Here is a 15,277-nt window from a genome sequence, read left to right on the forward strand (position 1 = left end):
TTTGTGAAATATATGAATAGAAACAAAGTATTGTGTCTAAATCCACAGTCTGTGAGATTAAAAGGCAATGTGCAACTAAATTAATAAATTGTATATTATAAAGAAAAGATCCATTTCATCTACATCTTTAAAAGTTATTAAGTTAGAGGAAAAACTTTTAGCCAACTTCTTAGAAAAATGAGGCTCTGTCTCTTATTTAGGGTTACCTATATCCAAGCATATACAGAATGTTTCACTGGATATTGACACGCCAAAAGCATTAATGACAGAAACCCAAAAATACTATAATTACACTATTTGCAAAGTTGACACACAACTTGAAAAAGAAAAAAAATTTGATACAAAAAGAAACGTTTTTTTAAACCAAAAAGTTGCTTAAAATGGAAATGTATGGTGGAGAGAAAATTCTGCAGTTTTTAGCTGTGAAGAAAAAGAATGAAGTACATAAACTCCTGAACTAATGAGGATAAGCTCAGAAGTACAAAAGTATGTTTACAAAGAAAGCCGGGCAATGATCCTCAAGAAACCCATCCAAATTCTTCTGAACTTCCCTTTGAACTAATCAAGACATCAAAGAAAACTTTTCCTGACCCTGCCACACTGTTCAGCAGGACATAGGCTGAAAGGCAATTAAATGTAAGGTGGCACCAGGGCATCTGGGTAGCTCAGTGAGTTAAATGTGTTGGTTTCGGCTCAGGTCATGAATTCAGAGTTGCGAGATCAAGCCCCACATGGGGCTCCGTGCCTGGCATGGAGCCTGGCTAAGATTCTATCTCTCCCTCAGCCCTCCCTCCTAGCTCTACCTCTTCCCACACCAAAAAAAAAAAAGAAGTAATATGGGATTACACCGAACTCAGACTCCATTACTTTGGTCCCTATTTTACATAATCCCAAAGGTCAAGATTCATGGCAGAAATCCTGGTAGTGCTAATATACAGGGTCTCAAAACAATTACATGAGATAAATGGGGACAAATTAATCTGAATAATACTCACAGTAAAGTTGATGAGATCATAGTAGAGGTGAAGGTGCTTTTGCTTAGTAACATGAATTGCTCCAGACTCATCTCTCTTAACCTGATAGTGAAATTAAAACAACTTAAATATCAGATATGTTTTGAGGGGTTTTGGAGATACTTAGTTATAGTCTACCTAGAAAATGACTTCCATCACAGTACAGATAAGCCCAAAATACTGGCTATTAAAGAAACTATTACATAAATGAAAAAAATCATTCATACCATGATTTGTACCAAAATGTAAGGCACACCTGCTCAGTGCTGTCAGTCCTGTAACATGTGTTCACTCTACTGTAATTTCAGAACAAATGACCTCCATCCCATCAGTGACCGCACTCAGCTAGAGTTAAAGCATAAAATGGGACTGACCACATGGTATGATAAAGTCATACTGGCCTCACCAGATACCTGAATAAAGTCTGCTGACCTCACCAGATCCCTGAACACACAACGAGACCTCCTAACGCAGACCCTTCGCGTACTCTCATCTTCACTTCAGCAGAGCACTCCCCCTGGAAGGAGCGACAGGCCAGTAGAAGGAGCATGTGATCTAGACTCACATGCTTCAGTTCCACTGTCACAGCTGTGTGACCAAGGGCCAATCACTTATTCTTTCTCAGTTTCTTCAGTTGAAAAATGAAAATGAACACCAAATTTGTTACCTATTTGGCATATACTGAAAGTGTTTCACAAACAAAAAAACAATGCCAACATTACCTATTCTCTTCTGATTCACTAAAGTCCTTGCTAAAGAAGATCACTTCACTTATACATATTCTAAATCCCACCCCCTTCCCCACTGCTTAATATTACCTCTCCCTTGCTGGAATATGCATTTACTCCCTTTTAAGGACACTTTTCCTTTTGCTATCTAACATATTTCTGATTCCTCCACCTTCAAATAAAAAACAAAAACAAATAGCCATTCCCTGATTTGCTTTTTACAGATATTTAACCATTCTCATGCCTCTTGCAGCCAAACACTAGGGGTGTAAATCTGCTCTTCTTGACACATTTTTTTAACAAGCCTCTACAGAGCTTCTACCTCCATTCTGTTGATAATTAGTCCTCTGAAAAGTTTCTAATCAACAACTACTTATGGGGGCACCTGGGTAGCTTAGCAGGTTAAGTGTCTGCCTTCAGCTCTGCTCATGACCCCTGCTCAGTGGGGAGTCTACCTCTTTCTACCCCCCCCCACCTGCCCACCCTCACTCATTCTTTTTTCTCTCTCAAATAAATCTTAAAACAACAGCAACAACAACAAAACCAACAAACTACTTGCACATTCAGTGGTCTTATCCTCAGTGGTCTTCTCTCTTGATCTTTATTTAATAATGGTATTACCCTGGAAGTGACCTAGTCCTGAAGCCTATCCTTTGTCTCCTATGTGGGGCCATACTGTCCCACTTCCCCTTCTACCTCTATGTGTCTTTATTGGAACATTCTTTCTTGATTCCTTTTCTTTTTCCTTTCCCTTGTGAGTGCCTGCTAAGGCTACATATGCTCTGGCTTTTGATTTTCACAGCTTCAACAACATTCTCTATCCTGAAATTCTCACCTGCACTCCAGACTTGGATTGTTGTCTGCGCAGAGGACATTCCCTGAGAAAACACTTAAGAATCCCACCTTTGCTTCTAATGCAACATATTCAAATCCTCTGTAACCCTGGCCCTTCAAATAAATAGCTCATGCCTCTAAAGTACAGTCAGAAAAGATTCATTCATATCCTTTAGTTCCCAGATCCAGTGAGAAGCCTTGTCCTTCCTTCAAAATGTCATCCCTCACTCTCACTGAAACCAAGCCTCCTTGTCTGAAGACCTCATACCTGCTTTGGCACAAGAGCAAAACCCTCCATTTCCCCCGCTATCACCTATAATCTATTTTTCCTGCTATTTCTATACCGGTCTTCCTAAAATACCATTTTAATCACATCTTTATCTCTTGAGTTACGAGGAACCTGTAGCTCCTCATTACCTAGACTAGGCCAATTATATAATCTTGATCAGGGGTCAGTAAACTTTTTTTGTAAAAGGACAAACAACAAATATTCTACATTCTGTGGATAATAGAGTCTCGGTCACAACTACTCAATTCTGCTACTGTAGCATGAAAGCAGCCACAAATCATCTATAATCAAATGGCCATGACTGTGTTCCAAGAAAACTTCATTTATAAAACAAGCAGCTGGCCAGATTTGGTCCATAGGCCAAAGGTACATAGGTACAATCGCATATTTACACACACAAACCATTAATCATTTGTTAGTCAAAGGAGATGAACTGAGAAATACATGGAGGGGCATGGAGCTGAGGTGATCCATTGTTTTCCATGTTAATCATTAAAGCCTAAAATTAAAATTAAATGATCACTCTCTCTCCAAAGAATTATAATAGCATATTTTTTGACATAATATTAAATCACTGATGAATCAGGAAGAAAATATTATGATAAAGGACTTTATAACAGATCTAGCATCATATCAGGACTTACCAACAGAAAATGAACAACATCTCCTCTGCAGAAGGCAAGCATGGGATTCACATAATTATGTACTGCCACAAAGTGCCAGGCCAGCAATGGAACACTGGAAGGATCCATCTAAGTGAGTAAAAGGCCAAAAATATTTATATATTATATATATATATCTATCATATATCAACACAGTTAACAGACAGTAGGACAAAAGGGAAACCAATTAAAAAGAGCATCTGACTAGTGTTCCTTGATAAAACTTCTCCTAATTTCTCATTAAAATTGCAGTGAAGCAGGGACTGACTGGGCAGTATCAAGAGGGAACATTCTGGGTTGATGCTAATGTTCTGTATCTTGATAGAGGTTTCGGTTATAAAGTATATACACTTTAAAGTTCAGCAAATGTATGACCAAGATCTGTGCAGTTCACTGTAAGTAAATTCTACACTGAAGGAGAAACAAATATTGAACTCTAAATGTAATGCATGCTGAGTATTTAGGCAAATGAGTATTAACTTTTGCAATTTATTGGAAATACATTTAAAATAACAATTTGATGGGTAGATGGACAAAGACATATTTAATAAAGTACAATAAACTGTTATTCATAGAATTTAGATAGTAGGTATACAAATGTTCGATGTAAAATTCTACTTCTCTATTTGATAACGTTAGTATTGGAAAAAAATAGTAGTAAAAACATACAAAAAGATGCCAACATACACCACCATGATAAACCTCAGTTAACCAGTGAAGCTAACCTAAAAACACTAATGGCAATCTAAGCTAGCCATGCTCTCTGAAAGGGCAGATCTGTTTCCCTGGAGGCCCGGACATAATGGAATACCAAACAACAAACAGAAGAGTGGTCTCGCTCAGCACAGGGGCTGTGCTCTCAATTAGTCTTGGCTCTGTACCATCATTCTCCATCTCATCCCATCAATACTTCTCCTCACATATACACTAGAAGATCACAACTCTCTGAAAATAACCAAGCAGCAAAAGAAAGGGAAACTGGGGTATGCGTCATAGATGTTCAGAAGTAGCATCTATGTACAAAGTATGTATGTACAAAGTAAAATACTACAGTTGTTCTCTCATAAACTTAAACAAATTAAAACAATAAAAGTAAAGAAGTACAGACCCTGTGATCTGCACCTCTCTAGTCACCAGCTTATACTGCTTTGGTCACATCAAGGTAACTCCAGACGATGATCTTTGGAGCACTGACTTCCATTCTACCTCGTTTTCTGACAATCTCACAGAATTTGCCACTTTCAAGTTATTTCCCCACTTCTGACATGGTCTTTTTGCCAGTAAGATGGAGAGGTTTACTCACCCGTCCATAGGGAAAAGTCATCCACACTTTCAAAGATGGTTTCAATCCAATGACCAGTATCTTTAGAAGAAAAATGTATTTTTAATGTTTACCCTGTAATTTTCAAATTTTTGGTATTCAAAGCCTCTAAAAGTTAGAGGAGTTTCACCTTCTAAATATACCAACCAACCTTTGTTAAGGATGCCATGGCCAATAAGGAAAACTGTGTGATGGGATGATCTTTCAACTCAGGCTTCGAATGGAGAGGCTCAATACAGCAAACTTCACCCTTGGAACCACTGAATAGACACCTAGACTCACATGTTCTCACTCCCATCACTCTCCTGCAAAGGTAACCAAAAATTCAGAATAGATTTAGTAATAATTCAAGGCACTACCATCTCTGGCATGGACCACTACAATAGCCTCCTAACTCCTATTCTTGCCTCAATAATCCAACTCCATAGGACATCAGTAGGTTCTTTGTAATGTCAGATTTATCACTCTTCTCCTAAAAACACTCCAATGGCTTGCCACTATACATAAAATAAAATCCAAACTCCTTACCATGTGTTCAAAGGTCCTATATGATTTGACTCCTGCCTTCACTCTTTTCCCACTACTATCAAAGTCACACTCCAGCCACAACTGCCTTCTTTCCGATGCTCCAACAAACCAAACCTGTGCCCACTTCAACATCTTTGTGCTTGAACATCCCTCCACCTAGAACACTTCTAGACCTTTGCATTTGTTGACCAGATTATCACTCAGGTCTTTGCTCACATGTCACCTTCCTGAATTATCCTCAAGCGCACTCCAGCAAGCTGACTGGTCTTATTTTCTTCAAAGCACTTGTAACTATCTGAAGTTATCTCATTTATGTATTGTTTAGTACTGTGTCCCTACCCCCACCCCAATGAGAATTCTTTTTTTTTTTAAGATTTTATTTATTTGACAGAAAGAGATAGAGCAAGAGAAGGAATAAAAGCAGGGGGAGTGGGAGAGGGAGAAGCAGGCTTCCTTCTGAGAAAGTCTGATTAGCGGCTCAATCCCAGGACCCTGGGATCATGCATGACCCAAGCTGAAGGCAGATGCTTAACGACTGAGCCACACAGGTGCCCCTATAAGTTCTACTAGAGTAGTACTTTGGTTCACAGCTCCAAGTCTGATGCCTAGGACAATGCCTACACATAGGAGATGCTCACTAAACATTAGCAGAATAGTAATTTGTAAGCAATTACTTTGGGCTTAGCAATGTGAGAAAGTATGAGAAATATAAGAAACACAGTCCTGACTTTGAGAATTTATGGAAACACAATGTGCATTGACTTTTATGTTCAAATTGCTAAAAACAACAACAACAAAAAACCTCTCCTTTATAAATATCCGCCCATGTATCTAGACACTAGACAGTCTTTGTTCTTATAGAGAAACGGGGCAATTCCTAGGCAATAAAAACCTTTCTACACTGTTAGGGTTATAATCAACTGGGCCTGGGGCCTAAACTGAAATTAGTGACACACTCCAGAATCATGGTTCCCAAGACCGACACCTTGTATGAATTCCCTGGGGAGCAGGAGTTCAGAATTCCAACTCAGACCTACTGAGAAAAAATTCTGGGTGGCCAGGCCTGGATCTCCAAATGTTCTATAAGCCTCTCCAAGTCATAATATACAGCCATCACCTATTTTTAATCACATGGGTTTTCCAGACTGCTTCATGTTCAACATCAAGTCATTAAACCACAGCTAGTCTTTTCATTTCATTTGTCAACAAATGTCCTTTAGTCTCTTACTTAAATGTCAGTTCAAAAACAGAGCCTCCGCTGTCATTGCAAATTGCAAGAGTTGGATCATCTGTAAACTGAACAGAGAAGAAATTCACTTTCTTAGAGATGTTTCAACAATCAGTCAAGTATTAAAAATGGAAAAAATCATAATGTCTTAAAAATCTAAAAAAAAAACACATTTAATAGCATTTGAAATCACCTAGATTTAGTACATCATTCTAAATATACAAACTTACCCATATTCAGAATAAAAATGGCTCAATATCTTTAAAAGCCTGAGACTTTAAAAAGCAAACCCACCTTTCATCAGGATCAAAGAGAAATACAAACTATATCTCATAAAAAGCCCTAAAGTTCCACTTGGGCTCTTAACAGTAACTTTTTCTAAGCTGCTAGTAAACTGAATAGGGTCTACTAGATACATTTGCAGTTGCCTAGTTTTCAAGAACAAAGGCATAGTAAAAGATATTTGCTATCTTTGGGAAATAAACTTGAATACGTTTTCTGCCTAACTGAAGAATCAGTGCACTATATTTAAAATAGTTTAAATACTTTTTATGGAACGATTCCAAACATGTGCTGCCCCCTGATCTTACTTGACAGAGTATACTTCACTTATTACCTACTCTCAAAAACTCCAAATAACAGTCACAGTGACCGATGGTCCTAAGGGCTTATGAGGTATACAAAACTGAGTAACTTGAGTCAGTTAGAGTGACTGGTTTCCCTAACCCCAAAGACTGGTGAGCCATCCTAAACGGCATGTCTTTGTTCTCTCTGGGACAGCTGAGGTACAGCTGACTACTGTTAAATAATTCTTCTGGAGACTACTGTAAAATTATTCTTCCCACACACAGGCACAACAAAGAAGACCCACACCTCTGTTCTCAAGGCCTCATGGACCAACTGCCAGAGCGGGGAAGTATATACCTGAATGTAGGAAAATCAACTGAACTTGCATTTTTATTTATTAACTTTCTACTTATCTTTGTGTTTTGGAATGTACTTAAATATTAGTACAGTACTACATTTATAGTATTTTTTAAATAAATAAATACATACACATACATACATATATACACACGTATTAAGGATGTAAGCCCAAGTTGTTATTGCTGGGATATAGGGTTAAATTTGGAGAACAATGAATAAGAGTACTAAAGAGCAAGTGGCTGTTGTCAATCCAAGACTCTGGAGTATTCAATCATATATATATATATATATCACTTGCTACCTCTTACTCCAACGTCACAGCACCTGCACTGCGAGGGCTTTATCACCAATCTCAAGCAACACAATGGCTACCATTTCCATGCTTTTAACCTCAGCTGCGTTCTTCTCTATCCTCTCTGCCTTTGTATCTTCTGTTTCCTGTTTCTCTCAAGGATTTTGCCTTTTTCTATAAATGAACTGTCCTTTTACAAAACCAATTAGTTATCCCTTCAGCCAAACATTTACTGAGCAGCTACCATGCGTAATCCAAAAATAAATGCGAAACAGATTCGGGTTTCAAAAACCCTCATCTATTAAAGGAGAGAAGACATAAACACAAACAACTGTGACATGCCATAGGAAAAGAGGTCAAGAAAAACTGCCATGATGTTCAGAAACAGGGAAAAGTCTATTTCTCCTTGTCTTGGTTGCTTTCAGTGTTACTAAATGCTTCAGTGCTGCTTTGTCACAAAAGACTTTTATGTAACTAACCTAGATGCAGGCACATAAACTCCAGATGCTTACAGACTTTAAAAAGCATATGTATGGATAAGAGAGGTCTGCACGGCTAAGCAACCAAATGTGTACATGATTAAAATCTACAAGATCTGATTTTAGACTTCCCTAGTTACAGTCCTTTACCTTTTATGCTTCTGAACATGGGCCTGACAGCATACAAAAACCAAAGTTCACATTGTATTTATAAATGAAATCTGTTACCTAAGCTGGCTTATTTTTCTCAGACCTGTACGGAGAATGCCAAGACTCAAATCGTAATGCTTTTCCCTTAGAGGCCTGAAAGAAAATAAACCAACAGCTCTGTTTCTAAACATAGTGCAAACCTCTGTGCTTTCACAGCTGGTGTCTTGAATCTCAGGAAACTCCCAACAAAGTGTGACAGAGCAATGTCGGTGGACTAAACAAAAGGTAAAAAGGCCTTTTTAAATCTCCGTATGATTTTTCCAGCAGGATACTGCTGCCAACCTCTGGTCTAGAACCACATGGGTTTACTCTTTCTGCTGTTCTATTAGATGTTAACCCAACATGCAGCTGAATATTACCAAGGTACCCAGCCCATCTCCAGTTCTAACCTGCAAAGCACCCGATGGGGCCAAAGAAAACTTCAGTTTCAAGGATTCTGTTTTTAACGAAATGTGCTTAAAAATGCACACACAAACATAATAAAAAGTATTAGACAAGGAAAAAAACCCAAGTATTACCTTAATATGCAATATTGCTGTTCCTGGAGGATGAGCATCTGTTATTGATCGTAGAAGTTTTCCACTGGCCAAATCCCACATTGTGATCTAGAAGACAACTCAATGCTTCAAACACCAAACTATTGCTCTTTTTTGGACTTAAGTATCCTGCCTTGTGGAGAAATAATCCATCCCTAGTCTATAAACATTGCAGGCAAAAAACTATGAAGTTGAAGCATAACCAAAGGTCGCAGCTTCATAAAAGCATAGGGCCTTTATCCCATCTTCTTCATCTTCCCTTCATCCTGCCCAACCTACTTTTCCCTTTGGATTTTAAACATTGTTCTTATACCAAAAAGTAAACAATTTCTTCAATGAGCCGATCTCTTTATCAATGGTAAAAATTATAAGAAAGGCTCACTGCCAAACCAACTAGTGATGTATAAGTCACACGAGAAAAGCGAAAACTTATTGCCAGTTTCAGAAGTTAGAAAGCAATTCTAAGAGTTATCCAGGAACACAGTAATGAGAATAGGGAAAGCAGAATATAGTATATTCAAAAAGCAGCAACAATTACCTATGCTACTATAAGGAATTAAATTTTGATATAATAGCCTGGTCGGTTTATAAAAGCTATTTATTTACCTAGACTCATAAATTAAGATATTAAAAATCACAAATTCTGGCTCAGTTGATAACAATTATTAAAAACTGAATAAAAGACCGAGCAATCTCAGGTTAGCTCTACAGACATGTCACTAAAATTTTTGGTCTTTGAGATACTGATCTAGAAATATTTTTTAATTAATCAAACTGGGTAAATTTAATGCAAGTTTATTTTCATATCCAGATACTCATGTACAGAACTCAATGCAGTGAATTCCCAAATTATCAACAAATGGACTGTAATAGCTGTGTTTGCATTTCACCTAAACAATTGCTTACTACATACCTAGTGCCCTCATCTGTCCCACCCATGCTTTTCTCCTATCTCCAGTGTTATCCCACTTCCATTTTTTTCCTCCAGATTTCTATTTAAATTCTAGTTAGTTAACATATAGTATAATACAGGTTTCAGGAATAGTATTCAATGATTCGTCACTTACATGTTAACACCCAGTGCTCATCATAACAAGTGCCCTCCTTAATACCAACCATCCATTTAGCCCATCCCCCATCCACCTCCCCTCCAGTAGCCCTCAGTTTGTTCTCTATTGTTAAGAGTCTCTTAAGGGTGCCTCGGTGGCTTATTCGATTGGGTGTCTGACTCTTGGGTTAGGCTCAGATCATGATCTTGGGGTCATGGGATCAAGCCCCCCATCAGGCCCCGTGCTCATCACAGAGTCTGCTTATCCCTCTCCCCCGTTCCTCCCTGCTCATGTGCTAATAAATAAAATATTTTCAAAAATGGTCTCTTATGGTTTGCTTCCCTTTTTCCCCTTCCCATATGTTCATGTTTTGTTTCTTAAATTCCACATATGAATGAAATCAGATTGTATTTGTCTTTCTGACTTATTTCACGTAGAATACACTGTAGCTCCATCGATGTAGTTGCAAATGGCAAGATTTCACACTTTCTGATGGTTGAGTAATATTCCTCTGTGCGTGTGTGTGTGTGTGTGTGTGTGTGTGTGTGTGTGTATAAATCTTCTTCTTTAACTCACATCTTCTTTAACCATTCATCAATCAGTGGACATTTGGGCTATCTCCATTGTTTGGCTATTGTTAATAATGCTGCTATAGGGCTCCTGGGTGGCTCAGCGGGTTAAGCCTCTGCCTTCAGCTCAGGTCATGATCTCAGGGTCCTGGGATGGAGCCCTGCATCGGGCTCTCTGCTCAGCAGGGAGCCTGTTTCCCTTCTCTCTCTGCCTGCTTCTCTGCCTGCTTGCGCTCTCTCTCTCAGTCAAATAAATAAAGTAAAATCTTTAAAAAAATAATAATAATGCTACTATAAACATTGGGGCACATCAACCCCTTCGAATCAGTATTTTTGTGTCCTTTGCATAAACACCTACTATTGCAATTGCTAGATCATAGCACAGTTCTATTTTTAACTTTTTGAGGAACCTCCATCCTGTTTTCCAGAGTGTCTACACGAGACTGCATTCCCACCAACATGTAAGAGGATTTGCCTTTCTCCACATCCTCACCACATCTGTGGTTTCCTGTGTTGTTAATTTTAGCCATTTTGACAGGTGTCAGATAGTAGAGAGATACTAGGCTTTTTAAAATTAATTTTAACGTTGTCTTATGGATAAAATAAAGTTCACATTTACCTGTCCTTTAGCAAAGCCACAGAGAAGTCTTGAGCAGTCATTGTTGATACTGAGGGCAGAGATGGCTCCATACTGACCTCCAACACTAGTACTACCCAGACAGAGTCTCAAAGCTTGATTCTGATCTAAAGAAAGCGAATTTGTCAAATCAGGTGGAAGAAATGAAAGGAGTGGAAAAATATGTATTTAGTATCAGCTTGTTTTCAAAGACTAGGGAGGTAGCAAAAATCAAAAGAATCAAAGGATGAAGTTATATTCATATGTATTTATTGAGCATGTAGTAGATGCGGGGCACTGAATTATATACTAAGGATGAAGAAAAAAACCAAGATCTACAAGGAAGCATAATATAGAAGCTGTTAATAAGTAAAAAAAATCCATAAATAATATTTATCTCTTCGAACAAATCAATGATCTTTCATCTGTCTCATTCTAAACCTGTATTTCTTGCTATTTTCTGTATGTAAGGTAACAGAGAATATCACTTTTTAAAGCAGCTTTAAAATTTACATTTTATTATCCACAAAGAAAAGGTTTCCTAGGCAAATTAACAGTGCAAACAAAATTACAGAGTAAATATTTAAACTACTTAAGAAAATTATTTTCAATCGTCAACATTTGATATGCTAAAAGCAAACAGTTCAAATCTCTACTAGATTAAGTTATTTAAGGGTAAGGATCTTGCCTTAATCAATTCCGGTTTTCTCTAGGAGGCATTCAAATATTTATTAAAACTTATTATCTAATAATTAAAAGAAATTCCTCTAAGGCTTCTCCTAGGAAATGCTTATTTTGTGTACAGTTCATTATTGTATCCACTTAAAAACAATGAAATAAAAAATTCAAGTATACGAAGGCATGCCTACAAAAATTAACTGTTTAGGGGGAAAGAAAGTCACCATATCTGCACAATCTGGAGTTCTCTGAACTCACCCAGCAATTGTTTGTGCTTCCCTTAACTACTCACACGCTATTCTTTGGTGGTAGGTATGTCTTACTTCCACTAATAGTCCTTTCTAAGGGCTAAGATCATAAGTGAACTAACACTCCCGAAGTACCAAGCCTGGTGCCTTGCACCCAGGAGGCATCTGACAATCATCTGAATAGCTTCCTCATTTGCTTCTAGTTAGTTAACGTATAGTATAAGGGTAAATCTAGAAGGGTAAATCTAGTTATCAGAAAGAACTTAAGACATTCATTCTCAGATCTAGGGAATAATACTATGTAGAACTTTTTGCCCATCCAAAGGGAATATTTCTAAGAATATTTTTCTGTGTTCATAAACGGTCTTTAGGCAACAACGTTCGGTACACACACACACACACACACACACACACACACACACCACCCCCCCCCACCCCCCACTACCTTAGGTCATATATGGAGGCAACAGATGGAATGAAAGTAAGTTAAGAGGTCAAGGACAGAAATTCCACATCAGCCTCACAAAGAAGCCCTGTGAATCTGGGCCACTTGCCTTCCAGGCACAGAACAGTGTCTGAATAGCACCTGCTGGGATCTTTTGTAATCTGTGCTTTGAGATCCAAACTGTACACAGCTCTGATCCACCCATACTTATGGACACTCACTACTGCTTTCAGATCTAACAGAGTTCAGACTTTGCATTTTTAAGTATTCTTATAACTGAAGGAGAGTAAGAATAGGAGAATGAGGGAATATGATAAAGAATAAGGGTAAGTAAGATTAAGGGAGGAAATAAAGAGAGGAAGAAAAACTTATAGATTAAAAACCCAAACAGGATTCTGCTTTCCTATGGGCACTGTGTACTAAAAACTAGCTGCAACACGGGGGACCCAATTATCAAGCTTGGTCATTCCTGAAATACGTATGAGGTTTACATCCCTCGGGACTGTGTTAATAAAAACACTCTGAACTTTTCCCCTTCATTTTTACAATGTATTTGTTATCTTTAAAATGTCCCTTTATATGGTAAGCATGGCAGAGAGGTGTTGGGACAGTGTATAAAATATACTCTGGTTTTAACTTCACAAAGATATTTGTCAATTCTTACTGCTGTCTTTTTACATTCTATTTACATTCTATGTTTATGGTACTGTAGTAACAAACCTGCCATCATGCAATTTAGACTAAATTCAGAAAATGCAGAATTTCTGTGTAAAGAAGAAACCAGAATCTTATGAGAGAGGCTTCTTCTGCTGGGGTAACTAAACATTCCATATCCCAGATTATTCTGGACACTTCTAGAAAAGGGCATTTGGTAAAAATAAACCTCTTCCAAACACTTGAATTATAAAGTTATATGGAAAGAACAGAATGACCTGAATAGAAGCAAGAGGTTTAAAAAAAAAAAAAAAAAAGATCAGAGCTCTCCATACTGCACTCCTCCAAAGGGCTCTTGAATGCCTTAATATTTAAGGAAAAATTCTTGTTTTCCTCTACACTTGAAGTCTGCTTTACCTATTGTTGGGAGAAACCATCAAATTAGCAGTACATCTAATTTCATTTACAGAGTCACATAAAATCACATGTGGTTGGCATTGTCAACTTAGTTTAAAAAAAAATTGGAGTAGGTCCTTATAAAGCAAATAACCCTAGGCAAGAAATATGAAATGAGACTATCAGTTTTCATATAAACTTCACAGAGTTGGCACAGAGCTTAAGTAAGAAAATGCCTATGAAAAATGTGAAAACTATCAAATGTTACAAAAATGCAAGGAATTATTATTAATGATAATAAATAGCTTATCAACTAAGACAACTTGAACCCTAGTTATTGCAAACACTGCAATGAATTACACCTATTTCTTTTATTCATCTATCTATCAAAGTATACTTTGCTTAGGGCAGATCTCAGCATATTCTGGGCTTAAAAATCATGTGCTAAATAGGAAAGAAAAGCCACAAGTAATGTATAAATCTGTAATAGCTATAAAATCTAAATCTGAACATACTTCAAGAGAATTTCTGCTCTTTCCATATACCAAAATTGACCCAATCTTCTACTTCTTCATCCCTAATTTGTTTTAACTAGTTCCCAAAGACTTTCAAAGAAGGAAATAACTAGATCCTAGAAGAAATCAAACTTAATCGTGTGTATAGAGCTCTCCCATTGCCAGCATTCATCATTCTTCAATACTACTCTTTTTTTACCCTTTGTGCATATTAAAATATTCTCTAAGACCAAAAGAAGAAAAGAGGTAGTAGAAAACACTTTTCATTAAAGATCATAAAACAATAGAAGCACTTTACCTGACCTCTACCTAACAAACACACAGAATTCAAGTCCTCATCTCCTCTGTAAAGCTCACTGACAGAAGCCCAGGACACAGTGAATTCCCATGGCTAAATGGCGGTCATCTAGAATGCCAACACTTATAGCAAGCTAGCTGTGTTCATTTCTAAACCTGCTCATGCCACTGTAACGTTACTGGACTTTAAACACTTAATTAAACAGTAGGTGAACTGATGGAATAGAGTGAAAAATAAAGAGCTATTGTTCCCATGAAAACTAAATGAATGCTCATGAAAAACTTGGTAAAGGTCTTTCTTTGAAAACCTGTCATGAAATAAGATGTGGACAAGATAACTGTCAAAGATTGAAGAGTTGTTTGGTAAGAAACTACAATTTCATCCTCCTCAATTGATTCACAGGTGCCTAAGCTTCTTTTTTTCTTTTAATTAAAAGTGCAAATTTGGGGACGCCTGGGTGGCTCAGTGAGTTAAAGCCTCTGCCTTCAGCTCAGATCATGATCTCAGGGTCCTGGGATCGAGCCCCGCATCGGGCTCTCTGCACAGCAGGGAGCCTGCTTCCTCCTCTCTCTCTGCCTACTTGCAATTTCTGTCTGTCAAATAAATAAATGTAATCTTTAAAAAAATAAAAAATAAAAGTGCAAATTTTATGTGACTCATTAATGATGCAGTTTATTCCAAAAAACCTCTAACTGGCAGATACAAACTCAAAGAAAAGGCTTTGGACTGTGTCAAAAGATTAAGGAGAAAATATTTGTATAT

At 37.5% G+C, this 15,277-nt stretch overlaps 1 protein-coding gene across 2 annotated transcripts in view; it reads right to left on the minus strand.

The window, feature by feature from the left end:
- The window catches only part of VPS8 (VPS8 subunit of CORVET complex), a 247,367-nt gene that overhangs the window by 199,209 nt on the left and 32,881 nt on the right, over positions 1 to 15,277 (minus strand). For both annotated transcript variants that reach the window (XM_059163253.1, XM_059163252.1), the window contains exons 8-14: positions 11,285 to 11,409; positions 9,030 to 9,116; positions 6,604 to 6,671; positions 4,999 to 5,152; positions 4,830 to 4,889; positions 3,509 to 3,616; positions 996 to 1,076 (exon numbers count right to left, since the gene is read on the minus strand). In XM_059163253.1, coding sequence (XP_059019236.1) covers positions 996 to 1,076; positions 3,509 to 3,616; positions 4,830 to 4,889; positions 4,999 to 5,152; positions 6,604 to 6,671; positions 9,030 to 9,116; positions 11,285 to 11,409 — 683 coding nt within the window. The remainder of the gene's footprint in view (positions 1 to 995; positions 1,077 to 3,508; positions 3,617 to 4,829; positions 4,890 to 4,998; positions 5,153 to 6,603; positions 6,672 to 9,029; positions 9,117 to 11,284; positions 11,410 to 15,277) is intronic.

The sequence above is a fragment of the Mustela lutreola genome, chromosome 2 (assembly GCF_030435805.1).
Source record: "Mustela lutreola isolate mMusLut2 chromosome 2, mMusLut2.pri, whole genome shotgun sequence".
Taxonomy (NCBI): Eukaryota; Metazoa; Chordata; class Mammalia; order Carnivora; family Mustelidae; genus Mustela; species Mustela lutreola.